Source organism: Anguilla rostrata, chromosome 15 (genome assembly GCF_018555375.3).
Source record: "Anguilla rostrata isolate EN2019 chromosome 15, ASM1855537v3, whole genome shotgun sequence".
NCBI lineage: Eukaryota > Metazoa > Chordata > Actinopteri > Anguilliformes > Anguillidae > Anguilla > Anguilla rostrata.
In genome coordinates this window covers 19302702-19328364 of record NC_057947.1, presented here as the reverse complement: position 1 = coordinate 19328364, position 25663 = coordinate 19302702, and the positions used below count along the sequence as shown (strand labels likewise).

At 41.9% G+C, this 25663-nt stretch overlaps 1 protein-coding gene across 1 annotated transcript in view; it reads left to right on the top strand.

Annotated features, from left to right (window-relative positions):
• Positions 1–6435: 6435 nt before the first annotated feature.
• LOC135240517 (E3 ubiquitin-protein ligase SH3RF3-like) overlaps positions 6436–25663 on the top strand; it is a 112589-nt gene continuing 93361 nt past the window's right edge. The window contains exon 1 of the mRNA XM_064310067.1: positions 6436–7724. Within this exon, the coding sequence (XP_064166137.1) occupies positions 7362–7724 (363 nt within the window). The 5' untranslated portion in view covers positions 6436–7361. The remainder of the gene's footprint in view (positions 7725–25663) is intronic.

Here is a 25663-nt window from a genome sequence, read left to right as displayed (position 1 = left end):
CTGAATCCTATTATCAATTACAATCAACTGATTAACAAAGCAGGCAATTACTTTTTCACATGGTTGATATGGGTGTTTGATACATTTTTCATTAAATAAATGAAATAATAATTTTTAAATTATTTTACTCTGCCATACTCTACCTACCATTGTCTAATACATTTTGTCTAAAGATCTGTAACTCTTCAGTGTGACAAATATGCAATAATAGAGTAAATCAGCAAATACTTTTCACTGCCCTGCATGCTGTATTTGTCAAGTTTTATTTTAGAATTCATTGTAGTTTTGTCATCGGTAGGTGGGGGAGTTCCAGGTCTGCCTTCCCATTGTTGGGAGGACAGGGAATCACCTGTATTTTCACATAAGCTGATAAACTCATTGACTCACTGGCAGCTCACTTAAATGTGTACTGGTTGCATGAATTATACCACTGTAGGTGGTGTTTACACCTGTATATGACACACATTTCCAGATTGGATCCACTTCATGTACTACATTACAGGATTAAAGGATAATATCTTAGTTTGTGCTACATGGAAGGTTTTGGGCTGTAACAGATACAAAGTGCAGGACTTGTGCATTTAGGGTCAGTAACCCCATAAAAAGTGCTAGACTCAACTGAGCTTTTAGTGTGTTCAAATAACACAACAGGCTGTTAAAACTGTACAACAAAAATATATTAAAACAGGGTTTTTTTTATTAAGTTAACTTTTAGTATATATAATAAAATATTAGTCTTGTCTACTGTGACATGCAGTCCTTCAGGAGTTTGCATAATTGGCTGTAGTGTAATCTTGGGAAGTAGCCTCTGTTGGTGAATAGGGCATTCATAGTCAGTGTGCACTAGCTGCACATTCAGTATCTCTCCCACTCCATGTATGTGAGGGTTGAACTGCTGAACTGTGGAGCAAAATGAACCAGCAGCACCTGTATTAGAATAGGATGTGTTCATGTCTGCGCTCTCCCAAACTGACAGAAGGTGTTGTTGTAATAGGCTTGGCTTATGAATATAAGTAGGCACCTCAATTTGGGAGAAAATACGGGTACAATAAAAAACACACAATTATGTGTGTAAAAAATTTCAAATGTAGTAACCCAGTTCAGATGATGATGCAGTACTTGACCATCAAGGGTATGGAAGCAAAGAAATAACTTTTATCTTTATCTATCTTTATCTATTTCATTCTTACAGTAAGCATGCAATTTGTGGCTGAGCACTAGTCTGAGCAATGGGGAGAGATTTGACAGACAATTTGACCTTGGCTAACAAAGAGAAAGATTGCTCTTATTAGTGTGTGGATGGAAGGCCAAATTCAGCAGAGGCTCAAGGGGAATCAGGGGAACTAAGCAGTTTTATTCCAGTCATGGTGAGTTTGCCCTGAATCTGGCAACTGTACAATTCCTGTAATCCTCACTTTTTGGAGTGAATATGATATTACTGACGACAGGTGCTATATTTCAGCAATGCAGTTAATTATAATGGTATTCAGCCATAAAGTAGCCTTAAAGGGATAGTTCACTTTCTGGGTTTTGTAATATAATATTTTCAGAGGCTGTACATGTGAACACATTAATGTTACAGTATTTATTTCCAATTATAAACATAGATATCAGTTATGCCAGTACTTCTTCCCTTGAGCACAGTGGTCTGGGGATGAATGCAGTATAGGAAATAATTACGGCAATATGATACACAATTTTCTGAGGAATAATAAGAAAACATACCTACGTAAACTTCTTCAGGCGGAAAATCACTGTACAAGCTGCTTTGGAGTTACCTGAAGTGTATTTTCTTGCTTTAGACCACAAACCCCAAAATGCACTTTCCCTAGCATTGTAAAGCCAGCAGGTCATCCAAATTTTCTCAAAATCCCATCTAAGAAAGTCCTTCATCGCACACAGAAACTGTCTGGGCCAATCAGAAACATACAGTAAAACTGAAATAGCCTTTTTTTTAAACCCAGAAACGGAAATATCCCATTAATTACTGTTTATTCATGATCTGACTATAGTAGGACTGAAATCGCAGCAATAGCACAAATGCTTAAATGGTCACATTATTCACAAAATGCTGTGGGATCTTTATGAAGAAATACAGCCATGATATAGCAGCATACAGAAACATCTGAATAAAGAAACTACATGGGATAGATAAAATGAGTTAGTATTACGTCTTGTCCAGTAAGTTCAAAGAGTAACTGCTCACAGTGATGAATAGTGTCCGTTGCCTCACTGTTTGTCTCCATGTGCCATACTGTATATACTGTAAGGAACTAAACACATATTTTAGTTGGGCCTGTCTTTTTCTAGAGAAATATTTATTTGTGTGTGAGCAGTATGAGACAGCCAATGTCTCCCCATTGACTCACAACATTTGATTTATGAAAACTGTGCAGCTCACTGTTGATCACTCCACGCCTTGATCATTGTTAGCAGTGGGGTCTGATTCAATAACTTCACCTTGCTGACAATCAGAACTGTTCTTTTTAGTTTCTGGCAGGGAAAGGCCATACTCAGTGAAGGCTTAAGGGGAGCTAAGCTGTTTTCTTCAGTTTACGGTGAGTTTGTGTAGGCTTGCCTGGAGACTGTACAAATCTTGTGATCACCATATTCTAGAGTGAATATGGTACTACCTAATCCAGATTATCATATTTGATCCCTGATTCATGATCACTACATGCCTTGATCTTTGATCACAATCTTTCTGATGAGGCTATTCTTGTATATCTGCACATGTTAGTATTGGCATATGAACTTGCTTTCGACGGTGATGCAGTGTGAAGTAGACAGACTAACACACCAGGGCCCTGTTTCGTGAAGCAGGATTACTGATTTAGCTGGATAACTGCACTGAGTAAAACGCGGAACCCTCCCTAATCTGGAATATGGACTGAAGTAGAAAGAGCTGTTCCAGGTTTTATTCAGCACAGTTGTCCAGCTAACTCAGTAATTCTGCTTTGTGAAATGCCCACCAGGACTGCAGGAAAATAATTGGCTTTAGGTTTACACTCAATCCAGGAGGGTTAGGGTCTAGCCAGAAACTTGTGGCATGCCCTGGGGTGACAATTTCAAATCTCCAAATATGTAAAATTGTGCAAGTATATCAGAGACTAAAGGAGGAAACACACATAATCTAAAGAATATTTAAAAGATATTAATGTTTCTTGATTAGACTTTCTTTTTAAAGAAGCAGAATATACGAGACTATAGTGAATATGTGAACTTTTTGGAAAATTATGAACATTACATTTCAAAGCAGTAATTTACTGCTATATTTTAAAGCAGCATAATTTTTACATTTTCCAGTATAGTATGAAGTATTGCAATATATTGATAATATATTTTAAAATATATCCTATTTCTGTAAGGGTTTACATAACACAAAAGAATATCTATTTTCCAGTATTCCACCAAGTTTAAACTTAGTCAGCATGTATAACTTGTTAAGATTAATGGTTGACTAATCATTGGTTGTGTACCTGGTTCAGGTTGTTTTCTCTTGGAAATCTGTGAAAGGGATTCTATCATTAAAAGCGGATTAGATCAAAGCAGCTTTGCCCTTAGGCTCTGCACTGATGGCCTGCTTCAAACATGTGTCTTTAGTCTTAATGTCAGTTATTTCCTTCAGTGCCAATCCCCTCAACAGCACCATAACAAGATTTATCAGAACGTATAATGTATGTTTTCCTACTAGTTTCCTGTAAATTACAATTTGTGTGTCCGCATCTACAGCACAGTGATGCCATGCTAACTGTTTTGGAAAGTTAATGAGAAAATAAATGTTGCAGAACTGTGCTGATCTTGCTCTGACATGAACGAGACACATGGCAAAACCAGTTCAGGTCCTGTTATGACTGTATGCAGCAAGGGTACTGAACCTGAATCAAAACAACAATGGAGTACAATTAACAAGGACATGGCAGCAACATGTGGTCCGTATGCTGCCCCCATCAAACATTGGCGTGAATTACATACGCATCCAGTATGCCATTCATGATCCTTATTTTTCCTGAAAGCAGAATAGACACCATAATTAATGCACTATGATTTACACAACAGCATGGTGCAATAAAATGCACAAGATTGGGAAAGCAATCTAACAAAGGAGGAGAAATACTGAAGAGAACAGATGCAGACATCTGAAGCAGTGCTGAGCTAGAAACACTCTTTCAGATCTTAAAAAGTAAGCAATGTAACGAAAGGAAAAAAGATACCGGCTTTTATTTTTAAGCTAAAGTCGTCTCAACCGGCAGATTCCTTGGGCAGCACTTCTAATAAAATAACCCAGTTGTCGTTTGCAAAAAGCATCCCTTCTGCATTTGTACATTGCAGTCAGTCAGTGATTTACAGTAGGTCTGATTTCACAGGGGAGAACACTAATGCGTGCTGGTTTTGGAGAGGCTGATATGTGACTGTTTCCTCACTCTAAACATGCAAAACGTATATGATGTCACTGCAACACGGGGCAGGCACAACAGACGACAAAGAGAAGCAAACAAACAACCAAATATTAAAAACACCACGGCACAAGACACTCATAAAGTGCTTACAAAATCTAGACATTTTCTCATAAACACATCCTTGTACAGTTAAATGTACTGCAATGCACGAGAGCATTCTATTTCTTCAGTATGAAATGTGCCAAACAGAAAAGTCACATTTGCGGTTAGAACACCGGCCTGCAAAGAGCAGTCGCAGGAGCTATTCCACCTGGGTGGCAAACAGCAGATCTGCCAATTTGCCGAGGAAGGAATTCAGATCCCCGTGGTTGAAATGTCTTTGTACAATACCTGCCATAATTAGCAGTTGCGAGCGTGTAGCGGACTGTAATTTCAGAGTTAGTGAAGTTAAATGTAGGAAGCTAGCGAGTTTAAACAGGCTAATATGCGGAAATAAGAGCAGGTGTATCCATAGAACATGCCTGCACCATTAATGTTTTGTGAAATTACACAATTGTGAATTTTTACAAATGCGAAAGAGACGGGTTCTCTTAATAGCTACCCTTGCCCTTGCTTACCTCTTACCTCTATGGCACAAGCAACTATTTTCTTTGAAATCAAAACCCAGTTCAAATCCTAGCAACAAATACCGACAACCTGTAGGCTACATCACAGCACACACACACACACACAAATGCTTATTTGACATAATTAAAATCTAGGGAAGTGTTACATTGTTCTTTTTCTCAAACGTGATTCAGATTTAAGTTTTATGTGTAGTGTAGCTCCCTGTGAGCAGGCAGAGACAGTCTGTAACCTGATTTCATCAATTGTTCTCACGAAATGCTGATCCATACCCGACTTAAATTCAGTTTCATTTTTTCAGGTGGAACACGGTATAAGGTACGCTATATGATATGCATCGTGCAAATTAAAGAAACATCACCACTTACCAAAGACAAATACATTTGTAAATATTTGAAAACAATACGAATATACCCGCCGTCTGATATAAATCATTCAGCATATGAAATCATACGAAAACAATCCAGTCGTCAAATAAATTGACCTATGGATTCCTTTTGGATCAGTGATGCGACAACAGATTTGCCGTGAGATAGCCTACGCTTATTGACTGATCTCTCGTTAAAAGATGAAGTGAATATCCAAAGCATTTGCATAACGTTGTTCCAAGAATATGACGCGAATTAAAGGGACCAGTTCTACGTACTTTGCCGAATTTAATGTAACAGTGGATGACATCGACATAGCCCCGGTTAATCTGGTTGCGAATCCTAATCATATTAGACCAATTTAATTTGTAGGCTACAGGTACAGCGGTAGCCTATCTGAAATGCATTCTTTAACACAATTACTGAACATTTTCAAGATGCACGCAAGGTGGCAGTGTATTACAAAGTAACTCTCCCGCGGATCACTGCCTAACCTCGTGTAATGATGGTAATTGTAGGTGCAGTGTTGCCGTTTTAAAATACGGGCTTAATCTTAGCCAGGTGAATTACAACTCGTGGAAAAATAACATGAAGGTGCGCAATTGCGCATATAGGGCAATTTAATCATTCAAATATAAAAACTTAAGGCTTAACATTTAGACAGTTCTTTAAGTCGGCTTCAGTGTCAGCTTCATTTAGCTGAAGTACGATCGTAATAACTTGATCCAGACCTCAAGAAAACGTTGCGCGCTGACCTTTTCTTTCTGTCTGAGTCAAGGCATGCAGCTGCATTTATTACCAAATATATATTAGAGCCTATCGGTTATGACATTTGCTCTTTTGCTAATTAGTGCAAAGAAAGGTAACCTTTTGGCCCAGAACTCCTAATTAAACCATAGAACCTGATAGGATATAACAATTGTTCTTTTCTACTACAATGAACCTCCGGTGGTTTAGAATTATTTGCATGAAGGGACTGTATGCACTAACGGACCTAGCTTGCAAACAAACTATAACAGAATGGTTTGGCATTAACCTAGTAGCCTGCTACTGTTCCCTTATAAATTGCCTTAAAAATCGGTTTTATGGGCTCTAGTTGCAAGTTTTCAAACTGAAAACGCTTTGTCATTTGGGTTTTTCACTTGCCAGGCAAACAGCAGGCTTCTGTAGGTAATCATTAAGCCTACATTTGAAATATAGCCTACTGTATTTAGAAATTATGTACGGGTGAAACATGGTATCACTGAAAGACTGTAGCCAATAATAACAGGCTTCGTTGCATTATCGGCCGAGTGTTACTACGACCAATTTATTTCATCGTTAACGTTGGCAAATGTGCAGCCCTATGTCTTTTCCCCAGCTAGTAATAACCTTCTGTTGGATAAGTGCACTTTTTTCTTGCTACCACTCGTGCAAACGCATAAGCAGAGGCAGCAGAAGCACATTTAATTCACATGGTGGGGACTTAAGACCAGAGAAAGACATCTGGAAGCTGGTTACCCCGAAATATTTAATCTACTATCGCTGAAATCAGTCGTAGAGGGCCCAATAAAAGAACACACGCCGTTCTGTAACATTTTATTATCGTCACTGTTAACGAACGAGCCAACATTGTTGGACAAAATAAGGTGCCCGAAATAGGATTCGGTTTGTTTACCGCTTTCCAGGCAAGCTTTGGTAGTAACACAGAAAAGTATTTCTGTCAGCATGCATGCAGCTATTTTGCAATTCCAGTGCTGCTAGCTTGTTAGCCAGCTAGCTGCACCGTGCGTGCGAGTCGTGTTCGCTGATGTTGAATTGTCTGACCTCACTTTTTCTTTTACACAGCTGTGTGTGAAGGAGATCGCGCCCGTGCTCTAGTGCCGGAGAGTTCTCTCACTGTTAAGTGTCGCCAGTATGCATTGCACTGCCCGTGTTACATCGTACGCGGACAAAGCAAACCAGTTTATGGTTTATTTTGCTGACTAAAATGGACGAGTCGTCGCTGTTGGATTTGCTCGAATGCTCGGTATGTTTGGAACGGCTGGACACGACCGCCAAAGTATTGCCGTGCCAGCACACTTTCTGCCGCCGCTGCCTGGAGAACATTGTTTGCTCCCGCAATGAGTTGCGCTGCCCGGAGTGTCGGATACTGGTAGACTGCGGCGTAGACGATTTACCAGCAAACATCCTCTTGGTACGGTTGCTGGATGGGATTAAACAGCGACCGAGAAACGGAGGAAGACCGTCGCTGACCGGGGTATCCCTCGGATGTGCTGCTGGAGTTTCGGCTTCTCCTCCAGGGACTGCTATCCGAGACTTGCCCGTTGCTACACGGAGCTCTCCAGTCAAGGTTTGTTACCAGCTGCCGCTGCTGTACTGCGCATTGCATTGACACTGATTGCTAGCTAGCTTGTGGCTTGTTGGTTTTATTTTCTGTTATTTTATTTTTAATTTACTTTGTTGACGACCGTTTATGTTTCACTAGCGCTAATATTGAAGATTGCATGAAACAAGTTTCAAAACTGGTGCCAGAATCATTTAACGATGTTATTTATATACCTACGTTTGTTTGAAACGAACGAAAGGAAATGTTTGCGTTTCGGAAAGCTGTTTACTACATTGTAATGGTAACGTCAATGTGTGACCAGGGTAATCATCGATCGCGTATTGTTATGATAAGCGATTCCACAATTTAAATAGAGTTCCCTAGCCTGTCAAATCACTGACACAAAATCTGCGAGACGACGCCACAATGTATAGCCTTTCGAACATATTCGGATAACGGTATAGGCACATTGCTACAGTTCGCTAGTAGCGTGATCTTAAAGGCGTCTTATGATTTAAAAATAGTTAAAATTTAGGTGGACTGGGGCGCAGTTAGTTTTCAGTGTGTGTAGACTACTATCACTGTGAGTAGCGCACCCCACGTCATGTCATTCAAGTATGATAAATTACTACTACTGTGGTGTACGCAGAGTTTTCCTGAATGTTTTTACTGCATTAGTCATTGTTAAGGCGCTCCAAGGGAAACGCTTGTACGGACCCCAATGACCAAAGAAAGATAGAAAATAGAAAAATAGTGAAAAAAGACCGTTGAATGCTGCCTAGAGCTGGACGCTATTTTTCTTATTCTCTCAAATAGGTAGGCAGGGCCATGCAGATGAACACAACCAATAACGTTTATGACACGTGTTTCGTACTATTACTAGTGATTACATTTATTTCAGTGTTACTTGGAGTGTGTAAATAGGAAGAATAGTAGGCATGCTCTTGAAAATGACAGTGTGCAACAGTATTTTCTTTCCCTCGCATTATGTTGACGTTGTGCTTGTGGGATAGCCACTGGCCAGATCTTTTTCATTTTAAGTGCTAAACTGTCAAAAACATAGCCTATTTAATCAGAACAAAAAATGAAAAGAGTCTATTGAACTGACACAGCAGCTGGTTTTTGTGCACCTATGGAACAGAAGGAAAAAGTAATCTTAAATTAATCTTTAAAAAGTGTCAGGAAATTATCCGGAGATACCCTCTCGAATACTTCACTCGTGTTTATCAATGTTGTAATTATTATTAGGGTATTTGTTATTTGCAGACACGCTTCTCCCAAATGCCTTGAAAAGTAATGATGTCAGATTAGATGGCCTACATGACGAGTAAGCTCATTTTTTAATTGTAGACTGATTGTAGAGCTTATGAGTGCTATAAAAGCAACATTAATTAAGTGTTTGCATTGTGCCAGATGATTATTTTGGCTACACAAGCAACATTAGCTTTTATCTTACTGCCTTACGACGGTGAACTAAAGTCAAGAACCAGAGCTGCACTAAAGTATAGACCCATTTAGATGAGGGATTGAGTATGTAAATGTGGTTTTATGTGCAATGTGAAGGACAGGTCCAAATTTAGTGACTGAAAGTCAGATGGGTGTGCTCTTAGTGGCTGTTGCATGTTTGGGAGCCATTCTACAGTTCTGCCTCCCGTAAACTTTTTCAGTTTTCTGAAGGAGTGAGTGTTAGTTTGTAATGATGTCCTAGTTTCCTCAGACTGAGACAGCCCTTTGTCGCACTGTCCAGAAAAGTCACCCCCTCCTTTTCTGTTCAATTTGAAGCAGGCAATTGTCACCACTGTCTCACCCCCAACTGTGCTAGGAGCTCTGCAGCCAGCCAGACAGTGGCCATTTTCCACACACTGTAGAACAAGAGAGAGGTTATCCAGTGGGCACTTGGTTCATTGTTCGGAGCAGCTAATGCAGTGGTAACCACAGGGACCCTGTCTGGCCTAAGCCTACCCTCTGTCCCTGGTGGGACAAGGCAAACGGTGTTCCACTACTGTACATTCCTGGTGATGGGAAGCTGATTATTCAGCCCAGGCTGAAACCTGGGATATCTGACTGTAGGGCCCAGTCTGTATTCATGGGGGATGCTTTTATCGACTGATTCATTTGACAGCCCTTGAAAAAAAATATTTTTTGGCCAAAAGCCATTGAGCTGATGGCACAGAGATGTGGAAATAAACTGGGTCATGAAGCCTCAATCAATTGCGTGGCCTTCCTTCCTGGTTTTAATGACCTGTTTGTCCTGCCTTAGTCTCACCAACTTTGAAGAATGACTGTCTCACTGGAGATGCCTTGCTCTCTGGGCTCTTTGTAGCAGCGGTCCATGGGTGCCGGCTACAGGCGAGTGTTAATCTTGGCCAAGTCACTGTTTGTTTAGCCTTTTGTGGGCTTTGCCTTCTCTGAACTCTGACAGCATTGAAGCCCACTGCCCCCCCTATACACAGACTTGGTGATGACAGTGTAAACTAATCTTCTCACTACAGCAAGGGCTGGGGGTGGAGGGGGGTGGGGGGTGGGGGGTGGGGGGGTAGGGTTAGCGGTGGTATCGTGCTGACACAGCTGAAATTATCGCTCCTATATATTGCCCCGTGGCTCTATGGTAGTCATGCTGGCCCATGGGAATGAGAGGGTACCATTTGGAACAAGGACATGCCCGGTCAGCGTTGGGTTAGGTCAGGACGAAAACCCGGACATCTCCTATTTAAACCTATCTCATTTATCACTGGAGGGGGGCTGAGTAAATCCAAAGTATTAGGCTAAATAAGAAGGTTAAGCTAAATGATACACAACCTCTTTGTATCGGTGTAAAATAATGACCAGGCTAGGTGCAGCACAGATTGACTGTGTGATACAGTAAATGTATTGATGCCATGGTGTAGGCTAGAGCAGTTGTGGTAATTTACTGCTTAAATCTGAGGCAGCTTATAAGAGTTTTGGCTGATTTGGTACTTTCCTTTTGCAGAAACACTTGGCTCTCTTGAATTTGAATGTAGTTACAAGTCAGTTATTGATTGAACTCTATTGTTCCTCATTCCTCACCTCCAAACAAATTGCTACTAACAAGAGACAAGCGAGAAAATCTTTACATATTGAAGTTCTTTTAGTAACCAGTTTTATTGTGTTGAGTTGTGGCTTTCTTGCTACACCAACACTTTTTTTGCTTGGTTGTAGATGGTTGACTGTTGGGTTATGGTAAGTCTAGCAAATTCTGATAGTCGCTTGCTTGTGTGATGGTATTGCCATGTTCTATGGTGCATTTATATGTACTCAAACCCCACCTTGTCAACACAGCTGTTTGAAATATCATTTCCAGGTGAATTTCAGCAGGTACCATATAATGGATCCCAGGTCCATTCCCACCCAGAATGTCCCTAACCCTGCACCTGGTGCAGCCTATTTTAGTGACTGTGGGTTATTTACAGTGTGGAAGCTAGCTCAAAACTAATTTAACACAAACACACGAAGACAGACACAAAACCGTTACTTTGTTCCTTGTTCAATAGACTGCTGCTGCCATACTAAAATTCACTGAAGATTTTGATGGTCTTTTGACTGTCATACACCTGTCACGTACATTTATGTGCCCATATACTACTCCTTCTCAGTATTCAAACAAAGCACACGGTGTCCCAAATGTGTCAGTATCTTTTAGACAAATAAACATATTTGAATCATGTTGTGTGGGGTCATATGCAAAAATTGTTACATTTTTCTGGTAGCCCTGAAATTTTCACCATTGTCTCATCGTAACTGCTACAGAGTACAGCTAGGCATTAGGCCTAAGTTAATTTGAAAGAGGTTTAACCTAAATGTGCTTTGCCTGAAGAAATCAAGGGTTTACGTTACTGTGAATTCATTAATTGGTTACATCAATATTTTAATGAGTATCCTTCCTAAGTTACATGCAGATGAGATCTAATTTTGGAAGGCAATACCGTAGCAATGTCAATGTGTAGCTAATGCCAGGCTTATGTGAATACACCCTAATTGGGTTCTTTCTACTTGCAATATCATTTGAAGAGCTGGCTATGGATGCAATTGCTAGGCGGAACTTCACACCCCATCCTTACCATAAGCATTAAGGAGCAGACTCAGCCTGGCTCTTTGGTGTGACTTGCTGCTTTATTGACATGCACAGCAACACACCCAACACACAGGGCAATGCAGCGTGACCCATTCACGCCCCTGCTTTTCACACTCAAACTCAGTAGGCTGTCTTGTTGCCGTGGCTGCAGGACCTTTCATAAATTCCGTACCTTCAGAAGCTATGAGGAGCTTTGCTGGCAGTGGTGAGGTGCAAGCCGCTCAGGAGTACTGTGCTAATTCCAAACATGCAGACAGCTGCTACTGACACAACAAACCTGTGTTTCTTTTTCTGGCGTAAGTGCTGGTCCATAAAGAAAGCTTAACTGCTGGCATGCATGTAATTTTTTTTTATAGTTGCGGATTGGGCCCAAACCGGGCCTGTTGTAGTTTTTCAGAGGTGGTTTTTGGTCCTTTTTCTGGCAATAAAATGGCAGCACGTGTAAAGAAGTCCCAGTATGTCGATTTAACAAATCTTGGAAGAGAGGTCTTTTCATGTTATGATCAATTGCAACACAAAATAATAAAATAATAATGTAATCATTGAGTCAATTAAGAAAATCGCAAAAGACCCTGCAAAGTTTTTAATCTGCCGATTTACATGTGATTTATATTGGGATTAGTTAGGGCTTAGGATATTCTTTTCCTTCAAAGAGGTCGCATTCACCAGGTGAGCAGCGGCAGACAGAAACCAGTATAAAAAGTGACTCAAGAAGCAGCAGCTCTTTAACATCCCTGACTGTTAAAAAGGGCGATGCGATCGGCAGGTCAGGTTTATTTACAGGCAACTTGTGATGCTGCACGAAAGTGATTAATTCCAAGCTCTGGGGTCTGCTTGGCGGAAGCTATTGGGTTACAGCCTCGACTTGTCTGGCTTCATTTGCTCTGATTGGTAGGGAAGGGTGGGGAAGGAGCTGAGCTGTAACCTGTGGGTAGCCCCCCTATCTGCCTGTGATTAACGACCGAAGGAATTACTTCCACATGGCCCCTCCCCCCACTGCCCGCCCCGCACAGCTGAATGTGGTTGGGAGAATTCCCTGCACGAGGTCGGGAGCAGGTAGCGTCCCCGGTGGAGAGGTGACATAACGCTTCTCTGCTTCCTCCAGTGCTCTGTGCAGTTCTCCAAACGTGCCCACAAAATATGCATCATGCTTTCAAAGTGAGCCGGCCATGGGCTTGGCAAAACGGCGCTAAATATATTTACCACCACCAGTGTTCAGTCAGCCAAGCACAAAACTGCCCATCTTCTGACATCATTATTTACTGGATTGAACTGTGTGCTGCAGTATTGTTTCCTGCCATGTGTTTGGCAAAAAAGAATACACATTCTGATCTGTGGGATATGGAATGTGTCCGCAAAAGGTTTCGCTTTATTTTTCATTCTGCGGTGAGGCAAAGTTTCACTAGTGGTAGGTATGCAGCATACATGAAAACGCCACACACACACACACACACACAGTCTTGGTTCTGCTTGTCATAGGGATAGAAACATGAATGCAGTCGGAGGATGATTTGGACTGACTCCAGGTAGGAGTAGAGCTTTGATATGCCCCAGTTTTTACCCTCTCTGCCTCAGGAGAGTTGGGGGTTTTTGATGCTTCTGCGAGACGGCCATTAAATGAAAGCTGTCTGTCTGTTGCCAAAGTGCAGGGATACGCCGGAGCAGTAACCGCGCTACAGGGAGTAGGGCGTAAAACATTCAAAAATGACGGCAGTCAGCAGAGAGCCTTTAGACGTGTAGTAAAAGGAATGTCCCCCACTCCTCCGTCATGTTCCTGGAGGGATGATCCTGTTGTGTTTGTGAGATTGCGCCTTTGAGAGCTCCCCCCATCTTTTTCTCTAAATTTATAATTGGCACATCGGGCCGCTGCTGTGCCACCCGCGCCCCGTGCTGTGGAGTGGAATGGAACTAATGCAGCGCTGCCCAAAGAAGCTTGATGGACTTATACTCATCCCTACTCCTGGCGGGACAAAGGAAACTGCAAGCTAGCACTTCCTGTATCCTTGCGTATTACCTGGGGGTTGCCATTTGCTGTAATTCCTCCTTCAAAGATGCACAACTGTGGTGGCGTGTAATACGGATTCTGAGCAGACAAGGCAGACTGGCAGGATGTGCCAGTGGTCTTGTACATCAGTTCTCGGCCTTCATTTGAAGGCCTGTGTGGAGGACGTTGATTAAACTTTCATAAAGGCTTTTGTTCCTGAAAGGCAGTGAGAAAAAGAAAGCAAGGGAGATCACAGCAGAACACACTGATGACTGAGGATGTCACAGACACCGACACTGTTCTGCCAGGAACCATGCTTCTGGTCACCCTGTTCTGCATGTCATTTCTGAAGGTAGAGGGGTAGATTTGGACATTCTACCTGTCCTTTATGAAGGTAGAGGAATAAATGTAGACATTGTGCCTGTCCTTTATGAAGGTAGAGGGATAGATGTGCTCATTCTGCCTGTCCTTTATGAAGGTAGGGGGATAGGCTACATGTGGACAATGTGCCTGTCCTTTATGTAGGTAGAGGGATAGATGTGCACATTCTGCCTGTTCTTTATGAAGGTAGAGGGATAGATGTCGACAGAATGAATTTATTCTCTTCATTAAAGCTCTGGTCTGAAAAGGACATGCACATGTAAGACCCAAAGAACATGGAAAGTGAGAGAATGCATTCCTTGTATTGCCTAGGAAACAGCAGCAGCGGTTCTTTTTCACTTATGGTAAATGGTAAATGGTAAATGGACTGCATTTATATAGCGCTTTTATCCAAAGCGCTTTACAATTGATGCCTCTCATTCGCCAGAGCAGTTAGGGATTAGGGGTTAGGTGTCTTGCTCAAGGACACTTCGACACGCCTAGGGCGGGGTTTGAACCGGCAACCCTCCGACTGCCAGACAATCGGTCTTACCTCCTGAGCTATGTCGCCCCCGAAAATCACCATGAGAATGACAATGAATGAAATGGACTGCACAGGAAAGCGTTTGGAGATTAAATGACAGGGCAAAGGGGGGATAATATAGAAATCTATTTGCCTTCAGTGGATGGTTGCACTCTTTCATGTTGTAGGCAAGTGGTTTGGAGCTGTCCGAAGCAGTTGGCTCATGAGGTCAATGGAAATCTTTCCTTATTTGTCATCCACAAGTAAACAAATCCACCAGTCAAATCGACAGCCAGTCGATTTGACTGGCTGAAATGGGATGAGAGGAAGCCTTGGTGGCCGCTGGAAAATGTTCATGAGGGCCTCTGAACTAAATTGTAGCTTGCTCCTTGGTTTGAGAAAAGAATAACTGCACTGGTGCATTGCAGCATGAACTAAGTTAATGTGGAAGGTCAGACACATTGTTTCAGTAATTACAGGCCAAGGTAATTCAATGAAAAGTGATTAGTGAAGATAGTGTTAATCTACTTCCTCTGTGTTGGGTGAAGGTTGTATTTCTTGAGTGAAGATAGAGATTGTGAAGCAGTAATTAATACTCTGGTGCAGATGATCTGAGAGGCGAATCCGCGACTCGGAGCTGGAGAGGGTGCATTGTTAGGTGTAATTGGAAAGGATTGGAGTTTTATTAGTTATTAAGCACTGCCGTGGCTTTCGCATTGAACCTAGCGGAGATTATGTGGGAATTTCTTTGTGTGTAATTTAATCGGGCGTATCGCCGGCTAACTGAGCCACTGTGCTCGGACACGGGAGCTCCACGCTCACCGCCCTCTACGATCGCGCCAGACACGATCAATTTACTAATCTTGGCGTGGTGGAGCTTGCGTTCTCTACCCCGTGAGTAAGATCCTTTCATACATATTTTGCTTTCTGAATTTTTTGCCAAAGGCAGTTTTGGTCATTAGTGAGGCTTTGAATCGAAACTGTTTCCATAAAAGAACCCATGTTATTGTCTCATTACTGTGCAGATGAATTGGAAATGTACACGTTTTGATAAAAAACAATTAGTTTGAATTTATTGAATGAATTTATTGTTTGTTTTTATTTCTGATGTGAAGCGTATTGGGATGTTACATTAGTTTTTTTCTTTTTGACTGTGTGGGGGAAAAAGGTAACCAATAGTCTTCCCCTTCCCTTCCCTGGTCTTACCTTTCTGTAGATTGATATTGGTCTATTTCCAGTACCACTACCTAGTAGTTTCAGCCAGCTTCTTGTGCCAAGAGTAAGGTTAGCCGAGTATGTGAGATGGTACATGAGGTGAAAGATAAAAGATCTCTTTTGTGTACATGTGCATCAACTGACCGCACATATCAGCAATCCGAGGAGCTTTGGTACCTTCGGCACAGGGTAGCGCAATATTTGATTGCTGTATTCATTTAAATACAGCTTAATTTCAGCTCCGATTGCATTGTTGGTCTGGGCGCTTCCACTCGCGGAACGTCAGAGCGCTGTATTACTCACATTCACAACATTTGGCAAACCAACCTCATGATTTATTAAGAGTGGAGGAACCTCATTTAATTCTGTTTACCCTGTTACTTGCCCTAATTTGAGGCAGTATATGAAGGGCAAATCCGGTTCAAAGACGACCCTTTGTCTCCTGTGACAAGAAGCCCGTTTCAGGCAACCATAAAGAGGGCTTTTGATATTGAGCTCTTGGGCGAGGGTTATGCAGTATTCATAAACGGAATATGTAATCTCTCTCTAATGAATCCGCAGGTTGTTTACACAGGGTGATGAATAATCAACCACTCTAATGAAACCGCTCTCGAGTGCCAGCCCCATCACACAGCAATGATGTGAACACATCTCACCGGGCTAATCTATATTCATGGTGGCGATGCGACAGACAGGAGTTTCGAGTGACGTCTGACCCAGGTTTTGGGGTCCTTTCTCCACAGACTGAAGGCTTCTCTCTTTTTAAAAACGGGGACAGCATTTTAATTAATGCCACAAAGAGCCAGGCTTGTTTGTCTCCCAAAACATGGAAATTAAGTTCAAGCCACCTGCCATGTAGCCTATAGTTTGGACAACCGCAACTTTTGTTTAATGTTTGTACTTTGCTATGCTATTTTTTAAGTTTTAGTCTTCACTGATACATGTTGGTGACAAATAACATGACTTTTTAAAATGTATTTATATCCTAATGTGTCCCTCTGTTTTTCTTATTTATATTCATATGATCTAAGACTGCTTTCCATTTACACTTTGATGTCTGTTTCAGTATCTTGAATTTCTTTTTTATTTCATATTTTATGATGCATACATCGTTTTGAAAATTTAAATGAAACTTAAAACCACTGAATGTGTTGCTGTCTGATGTAATTGTCCAGTAGAAGCTGGGCAGGCATTACTATGGTTTTCCTTTGGATTAGTGAAGGTGTTCTTAGTGTGGTTCTCAGAGGTGGTGTCTTTACATGACAACCTCCCCCTCATGTTATTGAGAAATGCTCAGTTTTAGCATCATTTCCTTCCCTTGTGAGATGTGTGAGATGCATTGATTGCATTGATTGTACTAAACCTGTCATTTTGACTTAGCCTTTACAAAAGCCTTTTGTCTGATGTTGCATATTCTGAAAAGACGCAGTGTCAGAAGTAACAGACTCCAAAAATAGCACTGATCAAGACCAGCGTCTTCAACAGTCAGTGCTTTCAGTTTAAATATATATTCTTTGAGAACAGTGGAACTGTGGAACAGTTATTATTGTGTAAAGCTGTGATCGTATATGACCATATACAATCAAATGGTTTTGCTTCATTTGTAAATAAAATTTAGAGCACAATTGAAAACATAAATCAAGCAAATAGCCTATTAAGTTTGTTCACAATAACAAAATGTTCAGAATATGTCCTTTTTACATCGCATATTTAGCCTAATTCTGAGATAAATGTTGGACATATATTTTGTAGGGTATGTACAGTTCATGGTCTTTGTACAGACAACAGAACTCCTTTGTTACCATGGAGTGTGTTCCAACAGCTGAAATAGTGACTGGATGAAATGATTAGATACTGTGCTGAAGAAAGAAAGTTGCTACCTACTGTGTGGGACACTACTTTGCATACCATTTTCAGCAGACAACAGTAGACTTCTGCATGTTCTATTAGCATATATGCTTGCTGACAAGTGCAGTTTCATTACCCTCATTAAGTTACACTCTAGATGGACTATATTTATTTTTTAAATCACCTAATTCAGTTAGTGACAAGATATTCCTGGAATTTGGCGTTTTGGGCCATTTTGAAGTGAGACGTCATGCATGGGGGTAGGCCGGGGAAGCCTAGTGTCCCTTGAATCTGTGCGTGCCCTCACCTCACCTTACCATTGGACACAGACAGGAAGTGGAGGCCTCATTATTTCCTCTGCTAATCTTCCTCTTCCACAATCTCTGCTGCCCGTGTCGTCTTCAGTAGAGTAAATAATGTCAGAAAGCCACATACTTCAGCACAGGTTCCGCTTGCAGATCCGGTATTTATCTGAAGAAATGAAATAGATGGTTTTTTAATGTTATTTTAAAAATTTGTTTAAAGAAATCTAGCCCTAAGTACCATGAAACAGGCTGAGGAGAAAAAATACTACTCTCTTTAAGAAAAAAAATAAAGAACCCATGGGAAAATGAAAAGCAAATAAGACCGCACACCCATTTAAAAAGGAACGTGCCGTTCTTCTGCAGGGGTTACAGCCTCTGTCCATGGCTTGTGTTTTTAGGGAGATTGGAGGGGGGGTTGTGGCGATATGGGACTCTGGCGTGATCAGGCGCACAGAGGGTCACATCTGAGCTTGGCTTTTATTCCCAGGGGGTGAGGGGTCAGGGGTCACCCACCTCCCCCAACACCATTGTTGGCTTTTAAATGAGGGGGTGAGAAGTCACTTAATGGGCCACTGCCAAAAACGAGCTAGTGAGAGACTCTGATTTACGTTTATCACGCTTGAAAAGGACAGCCAAATCACAGGCACTATAACTATCCAATTTTAGTAAGAATCTAAATTATCGAAGCCTGCATTCAGCAGATTAAGGAAGCACACATTAGCTTGTTCAACACACATTACACAAATTTGAAAGCATTTTACTGTTACTTGTTTAAATTTAAATGAAGTTGACCTATATAAAGCGAAAATGTAAAATGTGACATTGTTTGACTACTGGTTGGCTAATGGTTGTAGATGTACTGTGTACTTGAGTACCTGAACAGTCTTGTACAACTTGGTCCGGTATACAACATTTTGGTCGATAAAATGTAGCCTAACTTCCAAGGTAGAGATTGTATAACCCAGTGTATTTTGGCCTTGAGTAATTAAGTTTAATTACACTTTTTAAAACTGTACTATTAATGTGATCACTGATAATGAGATAAAAAGTAAATTTTTAAAGTACATTTAATTTCATAATAAGTACATTTCATTGGATTCATTGCATAGGGTGAAACCCAAAGTTGGATTGTTCCTCATTTGGAGTGCTGGTACAAAAGCCACTTTTAAAGCTTCTGTCTCTGACTGAAGAACTAGTATGACCATAACAAGGCCATTCCAGTGTCCTCTCCCCTGTTCTACCTGTGTCAGAGCAGATCTCACTTTATTCAGACTTATTTCAGTGTTACCAGCTTGCCTTGTATTTCCTGGCAAACAAAGTTGAGATGGAGAGATCTGCAGCTGCCCACCTACTTGGAATTGGGGTTCGCTTATTAATACTGTTTCAAAGCTGAACTATTCACCCTTCATTCTGCATTCTTTTTTTTTTGAAGATTGAACCTTTTTAAAATTCTCCAGTTGCTTAGTCAAGGTCAGAATTTATAAATCGACACTGCGCGTCTTGCTCTTTAATGTCAATCAGTTATTTTTAATCAACGCTCCTTAAATTCCTGCATAATCCTCGGGGCTGTGGGGGGGAGTCTTCCCTCTAGCTCCATCTCCAGAGCATCAGAGACAGTGAGCTACTGGGTGTTTGCTCTAAGGCTGGAGTCAGCCGGTGAGCTGTGGAAAAGCTGGGTCAGATGCACGGTTGTCAGAAGACCAGTGATTCTCTGGGGAATTTCTCCGGTACAAACGGCCAACTGTAGCACCAGCTCGAAGCAGCTGGCAAACCCAGCCACACTCGCATTAACCTGGGATAGTTTAGTGCCTGGAGGCTGAAGTGGATCTTTCTGGTTTTTCCACATTTTTACTGGTGTACCAGGGTAGGGATGGGATGGGAGTGTAAAGATTTGGGGTAGTCAGACCTGAACAACCTCCCTACTTTGATTTGTGCCATTGGATCATTAATGGCCATGTTATTCATGAGCCCAGATGAACTCTGTCGTATCTGTCAGAAGCAAACTCCTTCCACACAGTGTGCCCGCACCTCAGCACTGTTGCTTTGGGTTTTGGCTTCGTCTTGATAGACTGCCCCTTTCCTGCCTGCCAACACGGCATGGAAACAGCCGAAATGACATCAAATTGACACCAAAACTGTTAAAATGGAACCAACCGCAATCGTAACAGTTGTCCTTTATAGCAATTACCATGTCAATAACTGCACTTAGCCGTCCATTTTCAGAGCACTGCGTGATAATTTTCTCCATGAGACATTGAACATTTTATTCAGCTGCTGAGATGTAACCTATTTTCAATTGCTCCGTTTTCCATGCTGTGATGTCTAATGTCTCCTTAGGAAAGATAAGGAAATGGTGAACACAATAAACGCAGTGCTTCAGCGCTGCCTCAGTGCAGTATTGATTCTTGCCCCCTGTGTCTGTTCTGCTGTGGATTGTACCATTACATTGCCATTATAATTGTCATCTTCAGACACCACTATGAGTCTTAATAAGCAGCATTGATTGTGCGTTGGCTATATGTAGATAAATGTTTTTTGAGGCCTTCGGGGGCTGTGTAAATACACTTTGCATTGTCTCAAGCTTGCTTGTTGGTGCTCATATTGGTTGTGTTTTAGCGGCTTTGTAAAACATCTTTAAATCACTAATCTGTGTAGGGTTCTTCACCCCGTGGATTCTGGAGAACAAGGATAGGAAAGTATTTAATCACCAAATAAACACGATTCATTTGTATTTAGTTTGAGTCCAGACTGCATTCGGTTTGGAGAACAGAAAACTCTGCCTGCGAGTAGAGATGTGTGTTAGACAATAATATTTCTTTAAGAAGCCATAAACAAACAAAATGGATAGGTCTAGACAAACCCGCATGTGACCAGTTTGAATTTCACGTTCTATTCAGATGGAAAAGGAAGTGAAACCCCATGAAAGCAATTATGATTGTGAGGAAAACATCTCAGCCACAGTTAGTCACGTGCAGTGCTCTGCTGGCCCCGGCCTTTCTGTGAAACCGAGTGAAATATTTGGGGATAGCCTTCCTCCTGTTGGCAATTATCTGTGCGGAAAGCCACTGTGAATCATTTCCTTGGGAGGAATGGTGTCCATTCTTCTTGGGCCTGTTTAGTCTACTGAACCGAGAGATACAGAGAGAGGAGAGGAGAGCAGAGTTTGATCCAGGAGATCAGCTGAGGTGAGAGTACCAGCCGGAGAGTATTCCCACCAAGAGGAGCCTTTGTCATTATCACCTGATACAGGCGCTGCTGGGTAGCCCATGCTGTTAAGATGCATTTCCATCCTGTGGCTGGGCCCTGTGGTAATTTGGCCGTAGTGCTGCCTGGGGAGGGGGGGATTCTGTTAGTAGGGATCTCCGTGTTTCATCGGGCACCACAGAACCCCCCTCCAGTTGACTGGGTGCCTATGCTGTATATAGCCCTACTCTCCAATGCAGCGCCTTTCCGGTTCCACTGGCGGATGTGGCGCATTTCTGAGGTCATTTCTGTATTGACAAGAGGAGTTTGCTGCGTTGGCATCCTGCCTGCGTCTGGAGTGCAATTTGGTCATTCAAAATTAACAGATAAAAGTGGTTCCCAAAACGAACAGACATTTAGCTGTTATGACTGTCGCAAATTTCTGTGGTTGTAAACCATGGCGGAATGTTTCACTATTAATTTGAACATGTGGTTGCCATTATCGTTTATGATGATACTGATGATACTGCCTTGTTTCCGGTGGGTTTCCATGAGGGCTGTGCCTCAGATAGCCATGGGGGAAACGCTACCGTGGATCTACGTAGTTCACTTCTAAAAGTTCTTTCAATTTATTTTCATCAGCTGCAAATTGGGATGTTAAGCCTACCGTTGGTTCGGGAGACTGTGCTGCTGTCTCTGAAAGTTGTTTCCGGAGGAGTTTTCGACCTTGGCTGCATCCCTAGGCTCTTTCACTCCTCCTTCTGTCTTTCTTGGCCCCTGTAGTCTGCGGCTCATCTGCCTCTCTTCCTGTTTCTCACTCAGTTCCGCCGCGTCCTCCTCCGACTGTTACAGTCGCAGATTAGAAGTGTCACAGGTTCCCGCGCTCGGTCTGGTCTCGGTTAATGAGTCATTCATGCATTGCATTTTGAACCATCTTTACTGCTCTGCAGGTGCAGTGGTGCCGGTTTAAACATTTGTTTAATATTCATAAAATTCTTGGGCTTTTATGAAGCTTCCTCATGCCAACGCTCACCTGTACCTAATGTTGGTGTGGGTCTGAGGAATCCTGGGGAACGTATTGAACACCAGAATGTCAGTTTCTAAAGCGAATGCAGAGGTGTTTTCTGAACTGTGAATTATTTGTCTTTTTCCGAAGCATTTTGAGCCACCAAACATAGGTAGAGAAAATAGACAATTGTATATTTTTATGTAAATTACATTATTGGCTGCCAGAGTTTACTCTTCCATTAAATATAATTTGACTAGGTGAAGCAAGATGTGGAAACAATATGGAAACTGATCCTAATGATTCCCAATATGGCAAATGATCTTGATCTTTAATCCTAATGCCTGGGCCTAATGTGTGCCTTGTATTCACCCAACACGAGGTCACCTGACTGCAGAAGCTTACTCTCATAAAGCAGTGGTATCTCCGAAGCCCTTCCTCAGTTCAGGGCTATAGTAAGGGATAATCTAACCCTGCCCCTCCTCAAAGCCTATATTTGACTGTAAACCAAAGCGGTTTGTCTGGCAAGATTACTTAATTCATGAACTACCCTTGAGTTCATTCCTGGCCTTAGTTACTATGCCTTGAAGTATACTATAGGGGGTTGATTCTGTGCAAGAACAGTCATTTTCAGCAGCTAGACTCCTGCTTTTTATTTATTAAAGAAGATAAAATTAATAGTTGGTTGTAAACTTTGGTGTAAAGTTGTTAATGCCATGATTTTCACCACCACTGATCATCATAAACAACACAAACATAAATGCCAGATTCCATTGAGAGATAACCTGTGTGTTAAGAGATGACAGCACAACATTGATCACTTTGGGGGACAGTTCCAGGAGTCCTTGAAGTTTCCCAGCGATAGTATATTGTCTGGCGTTTATGAGGAACAATGGAAATCTTTTCTGATTTGATTGAAGTGTTGTTCATTCAAGGCAGCACACTTTCCTGTAGCCACAGAATGATCCCATTGAGGCTGATTGTTACGAAGCGGGTTGTGTTCCTAAATGAACGCGGGCATGAGAACAGTGCAGTTACAGCTGCTGACTGACTGGACCCTTCCACCTGGCCTTCCTTCTCCCTCTGCGTGATGCTGGGAGTGATAGCGCACTGTGATAAAGTGCTGTCGCCCGTTCTACGCTTGCTTTTCTAACCGCACACTCGCTGACGAAATTAACCACGTCATGACATAAAATTCTGTTTTTAAAACTGCCCATTAGAATTTAGAGTGGACCGTATTCCACGCTGTTGTAGTTTCATAAAAGCCCACTCCAGCATCCAGCTAGCCCATTAAAGCCGATAGCCTATTGAACGTTTCCCCAAAGGAAATAAGTGGGTTTTTATAGAACAATCTGAAAAAGTGTCGGGGAAGAAAGTGTAGCTCGGTGTTGCCGCTGTCAGTTTTGCTGCAGTCTGTGAAGGTGATTTTTAAGGCAGGTTTTGAATATTACATTTAACCATCCGAATCAGGGAGAGGATTGGCTTGCGGTGTAGTTTCAGTATCGCAGCCTTGATATTGAGTCTGTAGTGTTCATTCCATAGCTTCTGCTGTTCTGAGCAGCTGAGCCCTTTTCTCATGTTTACAGGAAGGGGGAGGGAGGGGTAACGCAATAAGCTTTCATCGATGCTCTGCTATGACAGTAGAGCACACCAGTGGGATGTGTTTGTGTGCACTTTTGCCACTGGTTGCGATTGACAGTGTTTTCATCATAAGGCACGTTCTTGCCGAGATGAAGCCGAATGAATAATCACAGCCTCTGTGCCCACAGGAAGTCTGTCGTTCCCCTCGCAGAATCTGGGCTGAATCACAGTGTGTGTGTTTTTATCTCTTCTGAGGTACAGCGTGCAGTCACACACAGCTTTCCTGCCTTCCCTTCGGGCACCACGCTTCCCAGTCATTTGCATGCAGTGCGTTTTCGCTCGGAAGCGAAAACCGAGCTTCTGTCACAGATTATGCGGTCGCACGAAACCGAGGAAGACTCTGGCGATTTGCAGACTTTGTCGTGATAGCGGCCAGTTCTCGTGATGTTTCCGCCGTGTTGTTCTGCTCATGATCAAATGGGTGACGGTGTAATTTGGACCCTCCTAATCCTGGTGAGAGAGCACTGAAAATTGAGGTCTTTGCCACAGTCTTTAAATGTTCAGCACATTGCCTATCACTGCCAGTCCAAATTGGCCGTTATACATAGAGAAACATTATCCACTGTTATATGATATATAGGTGTCTAATGTAACCTGTCTAATGCAAAGCTTTCAGTGACAAAGACCTAAATAACGGATAACTATGCTGTCTACACAGTTTTTGTGTTTTGTGTTATTTTATTGCTAAATGCAAGTCTGTATTTATTTAATCATTTTTCGCACTTGTTGTTATTCAGCCATCTGGCTTGGCTTTGAAGGCTTCTGATTTGTCCAAAGCATTAATGTTTGTTTCTATGCTTTCTTCCCCTCCTTATATATTTTTTAAAGTAGAGGCCTGTGTCGTATGTCCTGAACCCTGACCCCCCCACCCCCCAACAAAAAAAGTTGAAACACTGAACTGTCAGAGGTGCAGTAGTAACTAGTGATACTCTTTACCCCAGTACTCACTCACTTAATAGTTTAGAAAAAAATGTCATCATAATTTTTAAATTAAAAACAGTTTTTTTGCATCTTTCAAATCACATACATGCCATAGTAATGGGCCAAAGTGATCCTTGAATTCTTTCTCATGCACATGACAAAGTGAACAGTCCATATTGCACTTACGACGTGGAATTTAAATCTGTTGCCAGCGTTTGTTTTTTGTCAACACTTCTGCTGTTCAAGTGCATCAGCAGATATACTGTCTATACAAAAATACTGAAAATGGCACCTTTCATTGCAGGTATATTTATATTACTGCCCACTATAGCTGCACTGCTGTGGGATACTTCACATTTTTAGAAATTTGGCTAGCTTCATAAAAGTGACACGGGCAGTGATGCTTGGGTGCGTTTGGCTTTGATTGCATGTTCCCCCTCTGCCTGTGCTTATTGGGGCAGCGTTCCTGTGACTGAGATGAGTGTGTGAGGAGCTGAAGCTGAGGCCTTTGGTCTGGTACCTTTGTTTGGTTTGGTTTGCTTCCTCTGTCATCCCACCGCAGCGCTCACGGTGCGAGCCGTATTCCCTCCTTATCTGTCACCACTGCAGGACACTAAAACGGCACACATTATGCTTTCTGGAATGCCTTTTTATGAGAATGGATAATTTTTATGCGAACAGCGGGTGTTTTATGGAAATGGCTCTATATTCAGCGTGGACGATTTAATCCCTCACATTGCATGTGTTGTTTTCTTCATGTGTTTTGTTGGTAGGCTATTCTTTTTTATTTAGCATTTTTGATTGAAAGGGGAAGCCGCCCACATTCTCTGTGCCTACATCCACTGGAATGGAAATGTACAAGCTACCTTCCAAAGCAAAAGAGG